Here is an 18,355-nt window from a genome sequence, read left to right as displayed (position 1 = left end):
AGCCACACCCCAGTGCCACACTGGGGGGACTGGGGTTCTCCAGAGGGCAGGCTCTGCATCAGGCTGGTCCTGTTCCACTGCCCATCACCTCTACCAGGCTCCTTCCTCTGCAGGAGAGCCCTTGGGATGAGTTAGAATGGAAAAGGCCTTGGAGCCTGTGGTGGCTGCAGCAACGTGCCTGCCACAAAACACAGCTGAAATGAAGCTTTTCAGCACCTGCCAGTGGCTTGATTAAGAATTCCTGTGAGTGGTGGTTCATGTACAGTCCCCCCATCACAAACCCCCTGTCCCACAGGCTGCTCCTTAGCCTGGAGGGCTCCATGCCAGTAATTCCATTTTACCTCTGTTTTATAAGGCCTTGCTCTGCTTCTGGCAGGCGCCTCTGACATGTTGCTGCACATAACAGGGAAAGAAAAGGGTTTGTGTGTCCAAAAATGTGGGTTTTGTTTGCCTGGTCTCAGTCTGTTGGTGGTGAAAGCAATAAATGCCACGTTTTCAGAAAAGGCTCCTGAAGGAAAAACTTCCTGGGCTTGTGTGGGGGAGGAATTAAGTGCAGGTGGTGAAGGGGAAGAGTGGCTGGAATACCTGGCAGGAATGACAGATGGAATAATGCTGAAATAATAGTGACACCTGCCCAGGAACCATCTCTTAGGTAATGATTTGATCTCACATCTGCACTGCTCACCTCCCTCTGCATGGGCCACATTCCAGGTGGGACAGCAGAGGGATTCCTGCCATCATCATCATCATCATCCTCCCCCTGGGCCAGGGAGGGTGAGGGAGCAGAGTCCTTGTGTCACTTTTTGGGTGGGGAAGGGAGTGTTGTGTCCTTGTGTGCAGTGCCTGGGCCATAAAAAAAAACCATTTTGCTGCATTTTCCAGGGTTTTTTGCCCCATTCTCCCAGTTCCTGCTCCTGTCATGAGTGTGGCAGGAACCAGCACCTGTTAAATGGGCTGTGCAGACAAATATGTTATTTATTACTCATTTTGTTCTGGTTCTGTATTCCCTGCAATCGATCCCTGTTCATGGAAATAACCAAAACTGCAGCAGCTTTGTTTTCATGAGTCCTCAAACCAAGCAGCAAAATCCATCACATCCCCAGCCCCTGTCAGGGGGCAGCACTGCCCACACCAACCACACCAATTTGTCAGATTTGCCTCATGTTTTTTTCTGGTGGATCTGTGTTGTGAGAGAAGGAGCCTGGGCACTGTCAGGTCTGGTTTTAGACACAGTAATGAAGCTGCAGCTGTGGTTTGGGGTTTTGGGGCTGTTTGCCTGCAGGAAGGGATGTTCATGGAAAGGGTGGTCAGGCCCTGGCAGGGGCTGCCCAGGGAGGTTTGGAGTGCCCAGCCCTGGAGGTGTCCCAGGAAGGCCTGGCTGTGGCACTCAGTGCTCTGGGCTGGGGACAGGGGGGATCCATGGGCTGGGAGGGCTTTTCCAACCTCAGGCATTCTGTGGAATGTTCCTTGAGCACCTGCAGGGATGGTGACTCCACCACCTCCCTGGGCAGCCCCTTCCAGTGCTTAAACCTCCCCAAATGTCCCTCTGAGCCGTGTTCCACCATCCCCAGAAGGTGGGTGAGCCGTGTTCCACCATCCCCAGGAGGTGTTCCACCCCTGACTCCTGGCAGCACGTGGCCATTTTTTGTTTGGATTTGTCCCCATTGTTTTGATTTGTCGCCGTTAGTTTTGATTTGTCCCTGTTTGTTTGGATTTGTCCCCGTTAGTTTTGATTTGTCCCCATTAGTTTTGATTTGTCCCCATTTGTTTTGATTTGTCCCCATTGTTTGGATTTGCCCCCGTTAGTTTTGATTTGCCCCCGTTAGTTTTGATTTGTCCCCATTTTGATTTGTCCCCGTTAGTTTGGATTTGCCCCCGTTAGTTTGGATTTGCCCCCGTTAGTTTGGATTTGCCCCTGTTAGTTTTGATTTGTCCCCATTGTTTGGATTTGTCCCCGTTAGCTTTGATTTGCCCCCGTTTGTTTGGATTTGTCCCCACTGTTTTGATTTGTCCCGTTTGTTTGGATTTGCCCCCGTTTGTTTGGATTTGTCCCGTTTGTTTGGATTTGTCCCCATTGTTTTGATTTGTCCCGTTAGTTTTGATTTACCCCCGTTAGTTTGGATTTGTCCCTGTTTGTTTGGATTTGTCCCCATTGTTTGGATTTGTCCCCATTGCTTTGATTTGTCCTGTTTGGATTTGTCCCGTTTGTTTGGATTTGTCCCGTTTGTTTGGATTTGTCCCGTTAGTTTGGATTTGTCCCGTTTGTTTGGATTTGTCCCGTTTGTTTGGATTTGTCCCGTTAGTTTGGATTTGTCCCGTTTGTTTGGATTTGTCCCGTTTGTTTGGATTTGTCCCGTTTGTTTGGATTTGTCCCGTTTGTTTGGATTTGTCCCCATTGTTTTGATTTGTCCCGTTAGTTTTGATTTACCCCCGTTAGTTTGGATTTGTCCCCGTTTGTTTGGATTTGTCCCCATTGTTTGGATTTGTCCCCATTGCTTTGATTTGTCCCGTTTGTTTGGATTTGTCCCGTTTGTTTGGATTTGTCCCGTTTGTTTGGATTTGTCCCGTTTGTTTGGATTTGTCCCGTTAGTTTGGATTTGTCCCGTTTGTTTGGATTTGTCCCGTTTGTTTGGATTTGTCCCGTTTGTTTGGATTTGTCCCCATTGTTTTGATTTGTCCCGTTAGTTTTGATTTACCCCCGTTAGTTTGGATTTGTCCCCGTTTGTTTGGATTTGTCCCCATTGTTTGGATTTGTCCCCATTGCTTTGATTTGTCCCGTTTGTTTGGATTTGTCCCGTTTGTTTGGATTTGTCCCGTTTGTTTGGATTTGTCCCGTTTGTTTGGATTTGTCCCGTTTGTTTGGCCGCCGTTTGCTCCCGCTCCTTTCCCTGCTCACGTTTGTGTTCTCTCTGCTCTCTCTGCCTCTCCCTCCCCCCCAGGTCCCAGCCCAGCCCGGACCCCCCCAGCGCGGTGGCCGACGAGCACTCCCTGATAGCCACCTACGTGAGCCGGCTGCAGCGCGGGCCACGGTCAGTGCCAGGGGCAGAGCCAGGGGCAGGGCAGAGCCAGGGCAGTGCCAGGGGCAGGGCAGTGCCAGGGGCAGGGCACAGCCAGGGCAGTGCCAGGGGCAGGGCAGTGCCAGGGCAATGCCAGGGGCAGGGCAATGCCAGGGCAGTGCCAGGGGCAGGGCAGTGCCAGGGGCAGGGCAGTGCCAGGGGCATGGGCAGTGCCAGGGCAGTGCCAGGGGCAGAGTCAGGGGCAGGGCACAGCCAGGGCAGTGCCAGGGAGGGGTCACGCACAGGCCTTTGGCTCCTGTTGGCAAAGGGAGGGAAACGGGGCCGGCATTCCCTGGAATCTCTTGGGAGGGATGGCTTGATGTCCATCCCCACCTTTACTGTCCATCCCCACCCTTGCTGTCCATCCCCACCCTTGCTGTCCATCCCCCTTGCTGTCCATCCCCACCCTTACTGTCCATCCCCACCCTTGCTGTCCATGCCCACCCCTGATGTCCATCCCCACCCTTACTGTCCATCCCCACCCCTGATGTCCATCCCCACCCCTGATGTCCATCCCCACCTTTACTGTCCATCCCCACCTTTACTGTCCATGCCCACCCTTGCTGTTCATGCCCACCCCTTGCTGTTCATGCCCACCCCTTGCTGTCCATCCCTACCCTTGCTGTCCGTCCCACCCTTGCTGTCCATCCCCACCTTTACTGTCCATCCCACCCTTGCTGTCCATCCCCATCCTTGCTGTCCATCCCCCTTGCTGTCCATGCCCACCCTTGCTGTCCATGCCCACCTTTACTGTCCATCCCCACCTTTACTGTCCATCCTCACCCTTGCTGTCCATGCCCACCTTTACTGTCCATGCCCACCTTTACTGTCCATGCCCACCCTTGCTGTCCATGCCCACCCTTGCTGTCCATCCCCACCTTTACTGTCCATGCCCACCTTTACTGTCCATCCCCACCTTTACTGTCCATCCCACCCTTGCTGTCCATGCCCACCTTTACTGTCCATCCCCACCTTTACTGTCCATGCCCACCCTTGCTGTCCATGCCCACCCTTGCTGTCCATCCCCACCTTTACTGTCCATGCCCACCTTTACTGTCCATCCCCACCTTTACTGTCCATGCCCACCTTTACTGTCCATCCCACCCTTGCTGTCCATCCCCACCCTTGCTGTCCATCCCCACCCTTGCTGTCCATCCTCACCCTTGCTGTCCATCCCCACCTTTACTGTCCATGCCCACCTTTACTGTCCATCCCCACCTTTACTGTCCATGCCCACCCTTGTTGTCCATGCCCACCTTTACTGTCCATCCCCACCTTTACTGTCCATGCCCACCCTTGCTGTCCATGCCCACCCTTGCTGTCCATGCCCACCCTTGCTGTCCATGCCCACCTTTACTGTCCATCCCCACCTTTACTGTCCATCCCCACCTTTACTGTCCATCCCACCCTTGCTGTCCATCCCCACCCTCTGTCCCAGGATCCTTTACCTGAGCCCAATGACATCGTCCCCAATGGGTTAACTCACCACTTTTCCTCTCCATGGCCACTCTGGAATCTTGTTTTCCACCTACAGGGAAGTGATTTCCCCCTGGCCTGGAACTTGTACCTGTTTTTCTTCCTCCTCCCTGCCTTCACCTCCACCCCAAACACAGCCCCAATCCCACCCTGTCCCTGCCTTTGTTCTTGAACAAGCTCTTCCAAACCCCACCCCGTGACCTCCTCAATGCAGCTGTTTCTTTCCCCCCAAAAATAGTGTTAATGCTCTGAAGGATCAATTCCTTTTATCTCAGCATTATTTGTGCACATTTATATTTCATGGCTCTGTCTGTGCAGAGGAATTTCACCCCCAAGCCCCCAAACTGCAGCTCTCCCACTCCACAGCCTGGGGGTTCCCTGGGCCACTGTTGGGCCTCATTAACTTGTGCCTCTGCAGAGCCAGAGCTGGGCTGGGGAGCAAAGGGAGCTTCAGCGAGCTGGGAGCTGTGTTTTCCTTGCTCTGTCCACGTTTCCACCCCGTGGATAATATTTTTAGAGCCCTATTTCATCACTTTGTCCTGCAGAAATTCGTATCCCACTGCTCTGTGATCTCCTGGGAGAGACAAGCTTTTCCTGGTAGTGGATCACTGCCCTCACCTGCAGGAGCTGAGAGCCCAAAATATTTTCCACAAGACAGTGAAACCCAAGGAATTCCAGAGTCTGGCCTTCACTCCATTACTGCAGTCACTGGATCTGGAGATACAAAGGGGCATCTCTTTAAGGTGCTTACAAAGCATCTTGAAGATAATATGGCAGATTGAAATGCTGTGTAATCCCAGAATCCCAGAATCATCCAGGTTGGAAAAGCCCTCCCAGCCCCTGCCAATGCCTGACAGTTCTTTCCATGAACCCCCTCCAACCTGGCCTGGGACACTTCCAGGGATCCAGGGGCAGCCACAGCTTCTCTGGGCAACCTGTGCCAGGGCCTCCCCACCCTCCCAGCCAAGGATTCCCTCCCAGTCTCCCATCCATCCCTGCCCTCTGGCAGTGGGAAGGTGTCCCTGCCCAAGGCAGGGGTGGCACTGGATGAGCTTGAAGGTCCCTTCCCACCCAAACCAGTCTGGGATTCCCTGATCCCATTCCCTGATCTGTGTCACCCACCTGCAGCCACAACCTGCAGCTCCCAGGGGATGAAGTGGGAGAGCTCCTGGACTGGCTGTGTAAGTGCTGTGACAGGAGCACAGCGTGGGCAGAGTGGGCCAAACCACCTGGGACAGCATTTTCCAGGCAGGGAATTCTGTACTATCACCTCTCCAAGGTTCTGCTGCTGCTGTGGAAACCTCTGAACTCCCACTCGTGTGCCCTCCTCCCATCTGAGCTTATTCCTGCCCTTTGCTGCCTTTCCTGTTCTTGAGAGCTGGGGGGGCTCAGCTGGGGAAGGGAAGGATCCAGGGAGACCTTGGAGCCCCTTGCAGAGCCTAAAGGGGCTCCAGGAGAGCTGGAGAGGGACTGGGGACAAGGCCTGGAGGGACAGGACACAGGGAATGGCTTCCCAGTGCCAGAGGGCAGGGAGAGATGGGAGACTGGGAAGGAATTGTTGACTGGGAGGGTGGGGAGGCCCTGGCACAGGTTGTCCAGAGAAGCTGTGGCTGCCCCTGGATCCCTGGAAGTGTCCAAGGCCAGGTTGGACGGGGCTTGAACTCCCCTTCCTCATCATCTGTAAAATATTTCTAAAAGCAAACACGAAAGGATTATTCTTTTTTCATAAATTACAGGGTTGGTTTTTTTTTTCACGAAAGCAAGAAATCGTCAATAACTCTTTTGTGATTCACTTAGACAGGAGGTTGTGGTTCCAGGAGTTGGGAGAGGTATTAGGAGATCCCAGATTATGGAAAGGGTGGGAAGGTCTCTTATAAAAGCAGGAGAAAACTTGCACAGACAGAATTGCCAAGGAAAGCTGAAGAAAAGCAGCTGTGTCAGAAGGTGGGATGGGGAGGATTGTTCTCCTTTAACAAAAAATGTATGGGACAATAAATTAGTGGTGAAGGTGCCTGTGAAGCTCCTCAAGCCTCGTGTAAAGGCTCTGGTTTTTCTTCTCTTAAATCTGTTTTCCTCCTGGTTTAACTCCCATTTTTCCAGCTCCTTCCTTTGCTCTGGGCAGTTGGTTGTCTCCAGGTCTGGATCCAGTTTGTGCTCCTCACAGACCCAGCTCTGTTCACTGGGCCTGTGGCTGTTAAACCCAGCCCAGGGCCCTGTGCCAGCCCAAACACAGCACCTGGCACACCAAAAACATCACCTGGTGAATGAAAAACATCTCCTGGCAAACCAAAAACATCACCTGGTGAATGAAAAACATCTCCTGGCAAACCAAACACAGCACCTGGCACACCAAAAACATCACCTGGTGAATGAAAAACATCTCCTGGCAAACCAAACACATCACCTGGTGAATGAAAAACATCTCCTGGCAAACCAAAAACATCACCTGGTGAACTTAGGAGTCTTCAAAGACTTCAGATTCTTAAATTGGGTGTTGATGGAAAGAAATCTGCATTCTTAAATAACCATCACGTTCACAGTGTAAATCTGGTTCAAGGAGACACAAATCCTTGAAATTAAGCTTAAAGAAATGTAAATTATCTTCTGAGGTGGGAGTGGCTTTTGTGGTGCACCAGGTCTGTGTCTGGTTTAACCTGCTGCTCTCTGTGGTGATGGTGACGCCAGATTTCCCTGGAGCACCCTCAGGAACTGCCCTGGGCTGTCCGTGGATCCCCCCTGGAACCTCAGGGGTGGCTCTGGGAAGGCTGAGTGGCCACTGGAAGCACATTCCTCATCCCCACACTAATCCTGGTTGTTCCAGTTAACAACACTTTGGTTCTTGTCACTGATCCAGTGGTTCCCTTTGCAGTGGGATGAGGGATCTCTGCACAGCACTGGGATAACCAGCAACTCCCAAATCCAGCGGTTGGACGTTGATTTAATTTTTCATTTGTGATTCCCCTCCTGGTTCCTTGTGGCGAGGCCACTGTGGCACCAAATCCAGCTGGGAACAGATCCCAGCACTGGCTGCTTTCAGTTAATTCAACCCAAAAATCAGCCTTTGTTCCCCAGTGTGTTTAGAGTTAAAAAGAGAATTGTTTGGGAGTAGCAGGAGCTGCCTCAGCACTGGGGGCACTGCCTGTTCCCAGCCTGGGTTAATCTGTTAATGGTGAACAAGCCCAGGGACACAGAGCTCGTGTGGAACATGGGACAGATCCAGGTGCTGCCTTTCCTTCCCACCCTGGATCTGTCTCCTCAGCTGTCTCTGCTTTCCCTGTCTCAAACCTCCCTGTCCCTTTCTCTGTCACCTCAGGGTGCTGTCACTCTGCTGAGGACTGTTGGAAATGGCTCTTAACACCTATTTCAGCAGCATTTCCCAGGCAGCTGCAGCCTGTGAGGCATCCAGGGAATCCTGGACTGGTTTGGGTGGGAAGGGACCTTCAAGCACGTCCAGTGCCACCCCCTGCCATGGGCAGGGACACCTCCCACTAGCCCAGGTTGCTCCAAGCCTTGTCCATCCTGGCAGTAGGAGCCAGCTGGAGCTGTGTCACCCTCTGGAGCTGAGCTGTGAAGGACCAGACCTTAAACTGTCCCCCTTTGTAAAGGGGTGTTGTAAGGTGTGTGTAAGTCAGGTGTAAGTCAGGTGCAAGTCAGGCTGACTTGCAAAGTGCTGTTTGCATTTAGGTCGGTGCTGTTCAGTGCCAGAAGGTCCTTCTCAGGTCAGCACAGTCCTCCCCACTCTTCCTCATGGGAATCATCCTGGCTTGGACACGGATGATCCTCCATCCCTGGAGGAGAAGGTTTTCCTCCTCCATCGCTGGGCTACTGGCCCCTGTCGACCCTGAGTAACCAAAAGGGTCTGCAGACAAGCTCCCCAGAAACAAATCAAATCTGGGCCTAGACTGAGTCCTTTTAGCACATCCCAAACTGGACCCTGTGAGTCCTGGAGCAAACTCTGCTCAGCAGGAAGCCCGGGGAGCATTGGGACGGAAAAGGGAATCACGGAGCTCGTTTCCAGCGGGACTCTCTCTCCCTTTGCTGTCGCTGGCTCTTTGCACTGACACTCTGTCCTTCCCTCCCTGCCCCAGTGAGGCACTGACGGCTCTGTTGGTCCTTGGCAGTGTCCTGGACAGCCCGGGCCGGCTGGACGAGGAGCACCGGCTGATCGCCAGGTACGCCGCGCGACTCGCCGCCGAGGCCGCCAGCGCCGTAAGTGACCCCGGGGAGCAGGGAGGGGCTCTGGGATGGGATGGGATGGGCAGGATGGGGAGCTGGATTCCCACCCCCGCACCAAACAGTCGGGGTTGGTTTGTCCAGCAGCACAGTTCCCTGTTCCAGCAGGAACGGGACGCTTCTGGGAGCGGGGAAACGGGAATGGGGGACGGGAGCGCGGGTGATCCCAAACGAGGTCAGGGGAGCTGAGGGAATAAGCAGATTAGTCCTGCTTAGCCCAGAGAGGAGATAAATGCGTGGATAGCTGAGGAAAACAAATCAGCGTTAGTGGGATGTGTTTATTCCAGAGGGAAGGGGCCTGGGAGACAAAGGAAGGTGGTTTCTGCGTCCGCGGTTTCTTCTCGTAGGAAAGGGAAACACCCAACACGTTGTAAGTGGGTACAAATAAATCCTGATCTGACAGAAAAATTGCTACAGGACAACAATAAGAATTTACTGAAATTCCGTGGAATATTTTCAGGCTACCTGGATGGGGAGGTTATTTATCCCTAGGGAAGGAGAGAGCAGAGTTTGCAGGAACCATCTCCCGCATTCCTGAACTTCCTTCGGTGTGTGTTCAGCTCATAACCCACCTTTGGCAGAGGGATGCGAGCAGACATTTCTATAAAACTTTAATAAAAGCAGAATTGTGCTTTTTGAACGTTTTTAAGTGGCAGTTCCCAACACCTCTGTCAAAGGGTGGGGTTGCACATCCCCATTTCATTCTGTTCAGCAGGACCGTGGTCATGTTAAAATATTAAAGTGATAAAGTGCCAAGTTTCAGGTTTGGATGGAAAAAGGAGGAAATTTCCATGTAGCCATGTAAAATTCAAGTTGTTTAGTGAGACAGTAAGTGCTGAATCACTGTCACGCTGGAAGGTGGTGGAACAGTTCTTACTCATGACTTGACTTTTTCTGGTGGAAACAAAGTGTTACGAAAACCAAGGAGTCACCAACCGGTTCTGAAAGAACCTGGTGGTTTAAAAACCTGTGAATCACCTCAGCCTGCTCCCGTGTCCATTCTAGTTCTGGAAGGGGTCAAAACCTGAAGCAATTATTTGGGTGTGCAGAGCAGCATTTTGGGTTTGCTGAGGCTTTTCAGAGTCCTGTGACAAATCCCTGCTCTCTTTTCACCCCCGTGAGTCCCATGGAAGGGCAGATGTCAGAGCAGTGCCAGGGACTGACGTGGGACAGGGAAAGGATGAAAGAGCAACAACAGTGTGTTTCCATTGCAACCAGAGCTTGGCCACGAGGAATCTGAAGTTATTTACTGGCTCCACTGTTTATTCCCAGTCCAGGAATGCCAATCAGCTGCAATGGATGGATTTTTTTTTTGTATTCTGAAGGAATCCAAGTTGAAAGGGCTTTGCTTCGTGGCAGCTTCTCATTATTCCTCACCAAAGGAAAACCCTCCTTCCTTGTCCAAGTTGGCCACTGCAGCTTGGTGGGGGAACATCCCCCTGAGCCCTGGGACAGTGGGACGTGTCCATGTCCATGGGGACAACGTGCCACGTCCACAGGGACACGTCTGTGTGTCTGCAGGGCATTCCCTGCTCTTGGAAGATGAAACAGCTGAGATGTTTGAGAGGTTTGAGCCAAAATCATGGTTTTTTTCAATATTCTTCTTGCAACATTAACACAGAGAGAGAGACAGGAGTGAAGGAGAGGCTGGGAAATCCAAAACCAAAAAAAAAAGAGCAATTTTTTCTTTCCACGTGGAATTAAAATGGGGAACATCAGATGAAAACCCCAGTGGAATAAACATGGTGGAAATCCAGTAGCAGAAAGATGCTTGTTGAGTATTGGATATTGGGAAGGAATTCTTGGCTGGGAGGGTGGGGAGGCCCTGGCCCAGGTTGCCCAGAGAAGCTGTGGCTGCCCCTGGATCCCTGGAAGTGTCCCAGGCCAGGTTGGACGGGGCTTGGAGCAACCTGGGCTGGTGGAAGGTGTCCCTGCCCATGGCAGGGGTGGGACTGGATGGGCTTTAAGGTCCTTCCAACCCAAACCATTCCAAGCTTCTTTGGAAAACAGGTAACACATAACTTGGGATGTCACTGGAGCTGCCTGGCAGTGACTGGAGAGACCTTTCCAGGCTGGAGGAAAACTCCAACGAGGTTGAGCAGAGCCCAGGGCTGGTCCTGGTCACACCACACAGGGGTGAGGCTGAGTCTGCTTTGGAGATGGACAACAGAAAGCAAAGGAGGGTCTTGGTGCTGCCTGAAGCCTCCTTGAAGAGCCAGACATGGCCCTGTCATCAGGGCCAGCCCCTCACACAGCCAAGGTCACCCCAGCACAGAGCCCTCAGGGAAGGGACAGCAGGACACAGAGGCTGCAAGGAAGGGAATTCCAGCTGTGTTTTAAGAAAATCTTTTGTCACCACGATAATGGTCAAATGTTGTTGTCCAAGAGGTTGGCCAGAGGAGAACTGGGAGCTCCCTCTCTGGAGGAGACATTCAGAGCTCAGTGAGAAGGACCTGCTGTGAATGACCGTGCATGGAAACCTCCAGAGCTTCCTTCCCACCTGGATTTTACTGAGAATCTGGACCTCAATGGAAGTGAAAAATGGGAAAAAAAGAAAAAAGCACCATAAGGGATTTATGGAATATTTGTCAGTGGAGACTTTGAAAACGAGGTAGAGCAGTGTCTGCTGGGAACACTTGGGAGAGGCTGATGTGAGTGGAATTATGTCCTGCTGTCCTCTCCAGCCCTGCCTGGCAGGTGGGATGTGCTTTGTTTGCTGACATGCTCTAACTGAGGGAAATGCAGAGGGTCCCAGGGACAGGCTGTTCATGCTCCAGCAGCCTGGTGCAAAGATTCTGACTCCTTCCTTTGAAGTCATCTGAGCGGACACTGGGAATTGTCCATGGGACAGTGTGGACACTGGGAATTGTCTGTGGGACAGTGTGGTCACTGGGAATCATCCACTAGGCAGTGTGGTCACTGGGAATTGTCCATGGGACAGTGTGGTCACTGGCAATTGTTCACCAGGCAGGGTGGTCACTGGGAATTGTCCATGGGACAGTGTGGTCACTGGGAATCATCCACCAGACAGTGTGGACACTGGGAATTGTCCATGGGACAGTGTGGACACTGGGAATTGTCTGTGGGACAGTGTGGTCACTGGGAATCATCCACTAGGCAGTGTGGTCACTGGGAATCATCCATGGGACAGTGTGGTCACTGGGAATTGTCCTTGGGACAGTGTGGACACTGGCAATTGTTCACCAGGCAGGGTGGTCACTGGGAATTGTCCATGGGACAGTGTGGTCACTGGGAATTGTCCATGGGACAGTGTGGTCACTGGGGATCATCCACCAGGCAGTGTGGCCGTGGGTCTGACCCGGCCCATCCCTTTCTGCTGTTTCTCCAGGGTTGGAGGTGTCTCTGCAGGGCTGTTCTGGGATGAACATCACTCACCACACGAGTGCAAACACACCTGCTAACGTTTGGGGGAAAAGCCTTTGCTCAGTGTCTGACTGGGACAAAATAATTTGAGGCAGATCTGAGGGTTAATTCTTGAAATCCAAGTCTGTTTGTTGTTGAAGAGGGGCAGTAGCTGGGGAGGAGGAAGGAGAGGGGGAGGAGGAAGCCTCGGTGCCAGGGGCAGCTGTGCCACACGAACAGGGCATGGCAGGGGGGTCTGTGTCCACTCAGAGAGATCTGACTGAGCTGCTCTTGTTCCCCTCGAGCCACTCTGCAGACAAAACATCCCTTTTATTGAATCTGAGTGCTCAGGGCAGGGCTGGCCCTGCCCATCTGCTCCTGGCAGAGCCGTGACCCCAAACAGCTCCACCGAGAGCAGAGCGGGAGAGGCAGGGGGTGAGGAGATGGATGGAGTGAGGGGATCAGCAGAGAACAGTCCAAACTTCCATTAAATCACAGCTTTCAGGATCACAGCTTCGTCCCTGTGTCTCCCTCTGCTGCTCTGCCCACACTGTCAGCCCCAGGTGAGGAATAACCTGCTGCTTCCTGCCCAGCATCATCTTGGTGTTGAAATCAGGGACGGGAGCAGATCTCCTGCATCCCCAGCCCCTCTGACTGCCTTCCCCTACAAAATCCACATCCACATCCATGGCAGGTCCCACCTCAGTGCTGCCTGACCCCTTGAATACAGGTAATCCTGCAGGTGAGGTGGCTGCACCCCCAGAGAAGGAAGGATCACCTGTGTTTTGGGTGAATATACTTATATATGTATATATATATATATATATATATGTATATACAGCTGTTTTTGTGAAGCAACCCCAGGGCCTCTGTCACCAGTATCCTCCACAACCTCCTCCATCCCTTCTCCCAGCTGCTCCACCTCAGCTCTTGTTTCTCCCCATTTCCTGCTGTTCTCCAGGGTTTCTCCCCGTTGCCCTGGGCAGGTTGGTTTGTGGGGCACAGGTGGGGTGGGCACTGACCCACCCCAGAGCTCAGGGCCCCCTGTGCTGGGCTGTGCAGCCCCGCTGTGGGGGCAGGCACTGGCACCTCACAAACACAAGCCAACACTCAGTTCTGGCTGAGTGGGTAATTAGGTTGAGTTATGTGGATGAGTTACGATAATTAGGTTGTTCTTGCCCACGTTGCTCTTTTTTTGAAAACTCCGTGGTTTGCTCTTCCCTCAGCATCAGGCACTGCTAAAAGCCTGTGATCATCTCATCTCCTCAAAGCTGCCCACAGCCTAAATAACAGAATATTCCCTTCGTGGAACTTCTCTTTCAGGTGTTGGGCACTGTTTAATGCATCATTTTTAAATAAAAGGATGAGTAAACCGTTTTTTTTCCTGTCAGATAAATCCGCAGCTTGGTTCTTGGATCATTTCTTCCTCTCCTTGATAAACCAGCTAAATGAGCCATTTCTGTCATTTGGTTCCCCTCCTTTGCCTGTTGGTCACCAAGAACCCTGTGGCACCACAGTGCTGGGCAGCTGAAGTGCTGGCTCAGACTTTCCATGACACCGTGAGGTCCTTGCACCAAGGAACCCGGGATCTGATGCTCAGGAGACTCAAACTTTGCTGTTCTTTCACAGTCTCTTCCAAATGGTGGTGATGGGAAGCACAGTGGCTGCCAACCTGGCTCTGGGGGCTTGATTAAACACCCCCTTCTCTCACCCCAAACAGGGATCTTGTAGGTGAGGTCTGAATGCTCCTGTCAGCCAATACCACTCCAGCAGGGAGTTGGATGATCCTTATGGATCCCTTCCAGCTGGGGATCCTCTTTGGTTCCTGACCTGCAGTTCCAGGGTGGCTCACTCACTCCCTGGATTAATGGCCAGTTCACAGGGAAACTAAAATTACAGTGAATCACAGGTTTCCCTGGTCCTGTGTGATGGGAAGGGTTCTGAGTAGATTTTACGACCATCCTATGGATTTTCTTGCTGAGGGCAAATGGGCCCTTGCCACTTGGATGATCTCAGACCTGTTGAGGCCTCAGCAGAAGTTGAGTTGTTGGGTTTGGTTTTGGGGTTTTTTTCAGTAATTTTGACTTACACTGTTGGCTCCCAGCAGGTCTTTGCACTCTGTAGTAAAAAGCCCTGGTAAGAGTGGAGCAGCAAAGGGATATTCCCTGGAGCTCAGAGCTGCTGAGCAGGCAGGAGCTCAACCTGTGGGCTTTTAAAGGGTGGAATTACAGCCGTAAATCTTGGCAGACACGAGTCATTCAGACCTGCCTGGGGAGATGGGGAGCAGGCACAGCAGTGCTGACTAGGAAATGAAGGGTTTGGGTTGGGTTTATTTCTTCTGAGGGCAGAGGTTTTAAAAACCACACACGACTTTCCCAGGGAGGGCAGGTCCCTCCCCTCGGGATAAACAGCCACGTGCAGATGTGGGAATGGATTCTGGCCCCGGGTTTACGAGGAGGATGGAATTTGCCATCACAATCCCACCCCCCCCAAACTGTTCCAGGGTGGTGGCAGTGAGAATCTGGTGTTCATAAAAGGCTGGGCAGAAATGAGAGCAGGGAGTGCAGTCAGTGCAGCCCCCAGGCAGGGGGGGTTCCCATCCCTGCAGGGATTTAAAAGCCCTGGGGATGTGGCCCCTGGGGACGTGGGTCAGGGGAGGCCTGGGCAGTGCTGGGAGAAAGGTGGGACTGGATTTTTCCAACATGATTCCATGTGTTCCAGAGGAGTTCTCTCATTGGAAAAGTGCAGGCTGGTGCATGAAACCCACAGTGGTGTTACCTCAGACTTTACCTCATCCCACCCCTGCCATGGGCAGGGACACCTTCCACTGTCCCAGCTTGCTCCAAGCCCTGTCCAGCCTGGCCTGGGACACTTCCAGGGACAGGGCAGTGATGGTAAACTTTCCATGTTTCCAGAGGCAATGACCATGTTTAAATTTAATGCCTGTTTAAATTTAATGCCTGTGAATATTGTTCCTTCCCATGGATGGTGTTTCCTGGCCTTCCTGGTGCCAAGGGGTGCCAAGGGCAGTGTGGACAGTCTGGGGGTCCCACCTAACGTGGCATGAGATGGGGGTCTGGGTTCAGGTTTGTTTAACATGGAATTACAGCAGCTGAATGCACTGAGAGGCTTCATTTGACCCCAGAGTCAGTGCAAGGGGATGGATTGGGAAAGGGGAGAGCTGGGACCTCTGGAGAGCACAAGGAGTCAGGATCAGCTGTGGGAAGACCTCCCTGTGGAGCTGTTTCTGTGGAGCTGTTTCTGAGCACTGATGGAGCTCTGAGAGCTGAGCCTGGGGGTGCAGAACGTGCCTGTTGTCAGCATGGGGGGTGTCCAGCAGGGCTCTGGGTCCCAAACTGAGCTGTTGGTCATTCCAGACTGTCCTGGACGGGGTCACTCCAGCTCCTCTTCACTGACTGACACGTGGCAGGGTCAGTGTTTCACCAGGGCACTTCAGGAGAAAAGGAATAACTGGGTTTGTTCCCGGGAAGATCCCTTGGGTGCTGTAGGCTCTGGTAGGTGTGGGGGCTTCTTTTCTAAACGAGACCTAAAAAATATGGCAAATCCTGTTCCTGGGTAGTGAGGATGAGGCAGCAGGAGCAGCCCCACCCTGGGCTCAGGCCGGGTCACCACCAGCCCCCCCTCGCTGTGTGCCAGGGCTGGGACAGTCTGGGAATTCCGGGGCTGGATCCAGACCCTGCCACAGCCCTTTGAGGCAGGGAGTGCTCCGTGTGACCCTCCGTGTTCTCCCCCAGCCCCGCCCGCCCTCGGACCTGGGATTCAGCTTCGATGCCAACAAGCAGCAGCGGCAGCTGATAGCGGAGCTGGAGAACAAGAACAGGTAAAAACCAGCTCTGATCTGCTCTGTTTTGGGAACCATCCCCGTGCTCCGTTGTTTGGAAGCCTCTGTGTTACATTAACCAGGTTGTTTACCCGGATCTCTTGTTAAAGGCGGAGCTGCCTCGTTAACTGATTAGTTAGTCATTAACGTTGGTTAATTAGCATTGTGGAGGGGCTGCCCTGCCCCTGTTCCCGAGGAAGTGGGTTGATCCTCTCCACTAATCTTCTTAAAATCATCCTGACCAGCACTGAGCACCCAGAGCTCCTTTCTCTCTTGTCTGCAGACCCAGAACAGCTCGGGGTGGGAGCTCTGAGCCCAGAACCCCCCGTGCCCTGGGCTGATCCCCCAGGGATGGTGGGCAGCAGGGCAGGGGGGATCTGCCCCTCTGCCCCCTCAGCTGAGACCCCCCTGCAGAGCTGCCTCCAGCCCTGGGCAACAGCAGCACAAGGACGTGGACCTGCTGCAGAGAGTCCAGAGGAGGCCCCAGAGATGCTGCCAGGGCTGGAGCCCCTCTGCTCTGGAGCCAGGCTGGGAGAGCTGGGGGTGCTCAGCTGGGGAAGGGAAGGATCCAGGGAGACCTTGGAGCCCCTTGCAGAGCCTAAAGGGGCTCCAGGAGAGCTGGAGAGGGACTGGGGACAAGGGATGGAGGGATAGGACACAGGGAATGGATCCCACTGCCAGAGGGCAGGGGGAGATGGGACATTGGGAAGGAATTCCTGGCTGGGAGGGTGGTGAGGAGGTTGCCCAGGGAAGCTGTGGCTGCCCCTGGATCCCTGGAAGTGTCCAAGGCCAGGTTGGATGGGGCTTGGAGCACCCTGGGCTGGTGGGAGGTGTCCCTGCCCATGGCAGGGGGTGGAACAGGATGAGCTTTAAGGTCCCTTCCAGCCCAAACCATGGGATCCTTCTTCCAGAGGGTCACCTGTGGAGCCTCTCCAGGCTGTCCTTGTGCCTGTGCTCAGGTCTCCCTGTGCTCCAGCTGTGCCAGCTGTGATCCAGCTGCCTGCACAGCCCTGTGCCAGGGCACCCTCAGCACTCTGGGGTAAAACACTGCTCAGGGAGAGTTTGGAGGGGAATCAGTTCCTGGAGAGCAGGAGCAGCTCAGTCCTGGCACTGCCATGGCTTCAGTGCTCCACCAAGAGACCTTGCAGGTATTTGAAATTACTCCTGGAGATCCCAGATAAGGGAGATCTCAATCAGTGCTGGTGTGAAGCCCTGCCAGGAGGGCAGCTCAGCAGTTCCACAGGGAGCTGACAACAGTCTCCACTCCAGAGGGGTTTCATTCCCACTGCAGTGAGGGGCCCTTGGCCATGGCTGTGACATTCCCTCCCCTCTGGCTGGGCAGGTCCCCTTCCCTTGGGGACACTGGAGGGTTTGCCTCTGTTCCAATGAGCTGTTCTCCTCGTTCCTGCTGCCCTGCCCAGAGCCCTTGGGAAGGGGAGAGGGAGCTGAGCAGAGCTGGCAGGTCCTGCCCCAGGGCCCTTCCTGCAGTACCTGCCGGGCAGGTTGTGCTGAAGATGGAACTTTTGTCCTCTTGGAACAGTCTCTGAGCGTGAAAGGGTTTGGAAAGGCATTGCAATGAGTGATTTCACACTCATTAAGCAATAAATTTTCTGTGTTTTGCGGCAGTTCCTACGTCTGCACCAACTTACCCATCCTGGTGTGGGTCTGTGCCAGCCACACACGAACAGAACTGCTGTGCCTGGGCTGGGACTGGCAGAAAGTGCTCCAAGGGCTGTGAAAGCTGTCTGGGAGCAGTGCAGAGAGTGACTCTCCCCTCCTTTCACCTCCCCTCTGTCGTTCCCACAGGGAGATCCTCCAGGAGATCCAGCGGCTCAGGCTGGAACACGAACAGGCCTCTCAGCCCACCCCCGAGAAGGCCCAGCAGAACCCGACCCTGCTGGCTGAGCTCAGGCTGTTACGGTAAAAACAACCCCTGGGGGTGTTTGGGGGGTGGTTTTGGGGTGCTGGACTGGGCAGCCCTGGGGGCACTGGGAGCAGCAGCCCTGGGGGCACTGGGAGCAGCAGCCCTGGGCAGCCTGACAGAGGCATTGAGGATGCTGAGTTCTGAGGGCTGTGTCAGCAGCTGGGCTTTTAAGTGGCCTTAGAAGTAAATAAAAACGTTTCTTGGTCTGAATTCTGTTTGTTTAGTTTAGAAAACTGTTTGTAAAGAAGAAACTGATGGGAAAAACCGGCAGAAATGGCGTTAACTGCTCATCATTTCCTCTCCAAAGGAGCAGAGCTGAGAGCAAGTGTTGGTTATTTGATTAGTCAGAGAAACTCCTGAAGTTCAGACCTCCAGGCACAGCCAGAGCTGGAGAACCACCTCCAAAGCCTCTGTGGCTGAGTTGGCACTGCTGGGGCACCTCCAGTGCTGGGGCAGCTCTGG

The 18,355-nt window shown here is 53.4% G+C and overlaps 1 protein-coding gene across 6 annotated transcripts in view; it reads left to right on the top strand.

Annotated features, from left to right (window-relative positions):
• The window catches only part of DTNB (dystrobrevin beta), an 88,463-nt gene that overhangs the window by 60,196 nt on the left and 9,912 nt on the right, over positions 1-18,355 (top strand). For 2 of the 6 annotated variants that reach the window (XM_032683454.1, XM_032683456.1), the window contains 4 exons: positions 2,940-3,029; positions 8,654-8,741; positions 15,884-15,969; positions 17,776-17,889. In XM_032683454.1, coding sequence (XP_032539345.1) covers positions 2,940-3,029; positions 8,654-8,741; positions 15,884-15,969; positions 17,776-17,889 — 378 coding nt within the window. Of the gene's footprint in view, positions 1-2,939; positions 3,030-8,653; positions 8,742-9,983; positions 10,213-15,883; positions 15,970-17,775; positions 17,890-18,355 lie in introns of those variants that run through there. The other 4 variants (XM_032683455.1, XM_032683461.1, XR_004356188.1 and 1 more) reach the window with 4 other exon arrangements.

Source organism: Chiroxiphia lanceolata, chromosome 3 (genome assembly GCF_009829145.1).
Source record: "Chiroxiphia lanceolata isolate bChiLan1 chromosome 3, bChiLan1.pri, whole genome shotgun sequence".
NCBI classification, from domain to species: domain Eukaryota; kingdom Metazoa; phylum Chordata; class Aves; order Passeriformes; family Pipridae; genus Chiroxiphia; species Chiroxiphia lanceolata.
The sequence above is the reverse complement of the archived record's forward strand: the minus strand, read 5'-3'. Positions and strand labels throughout refer to the sequence as shown.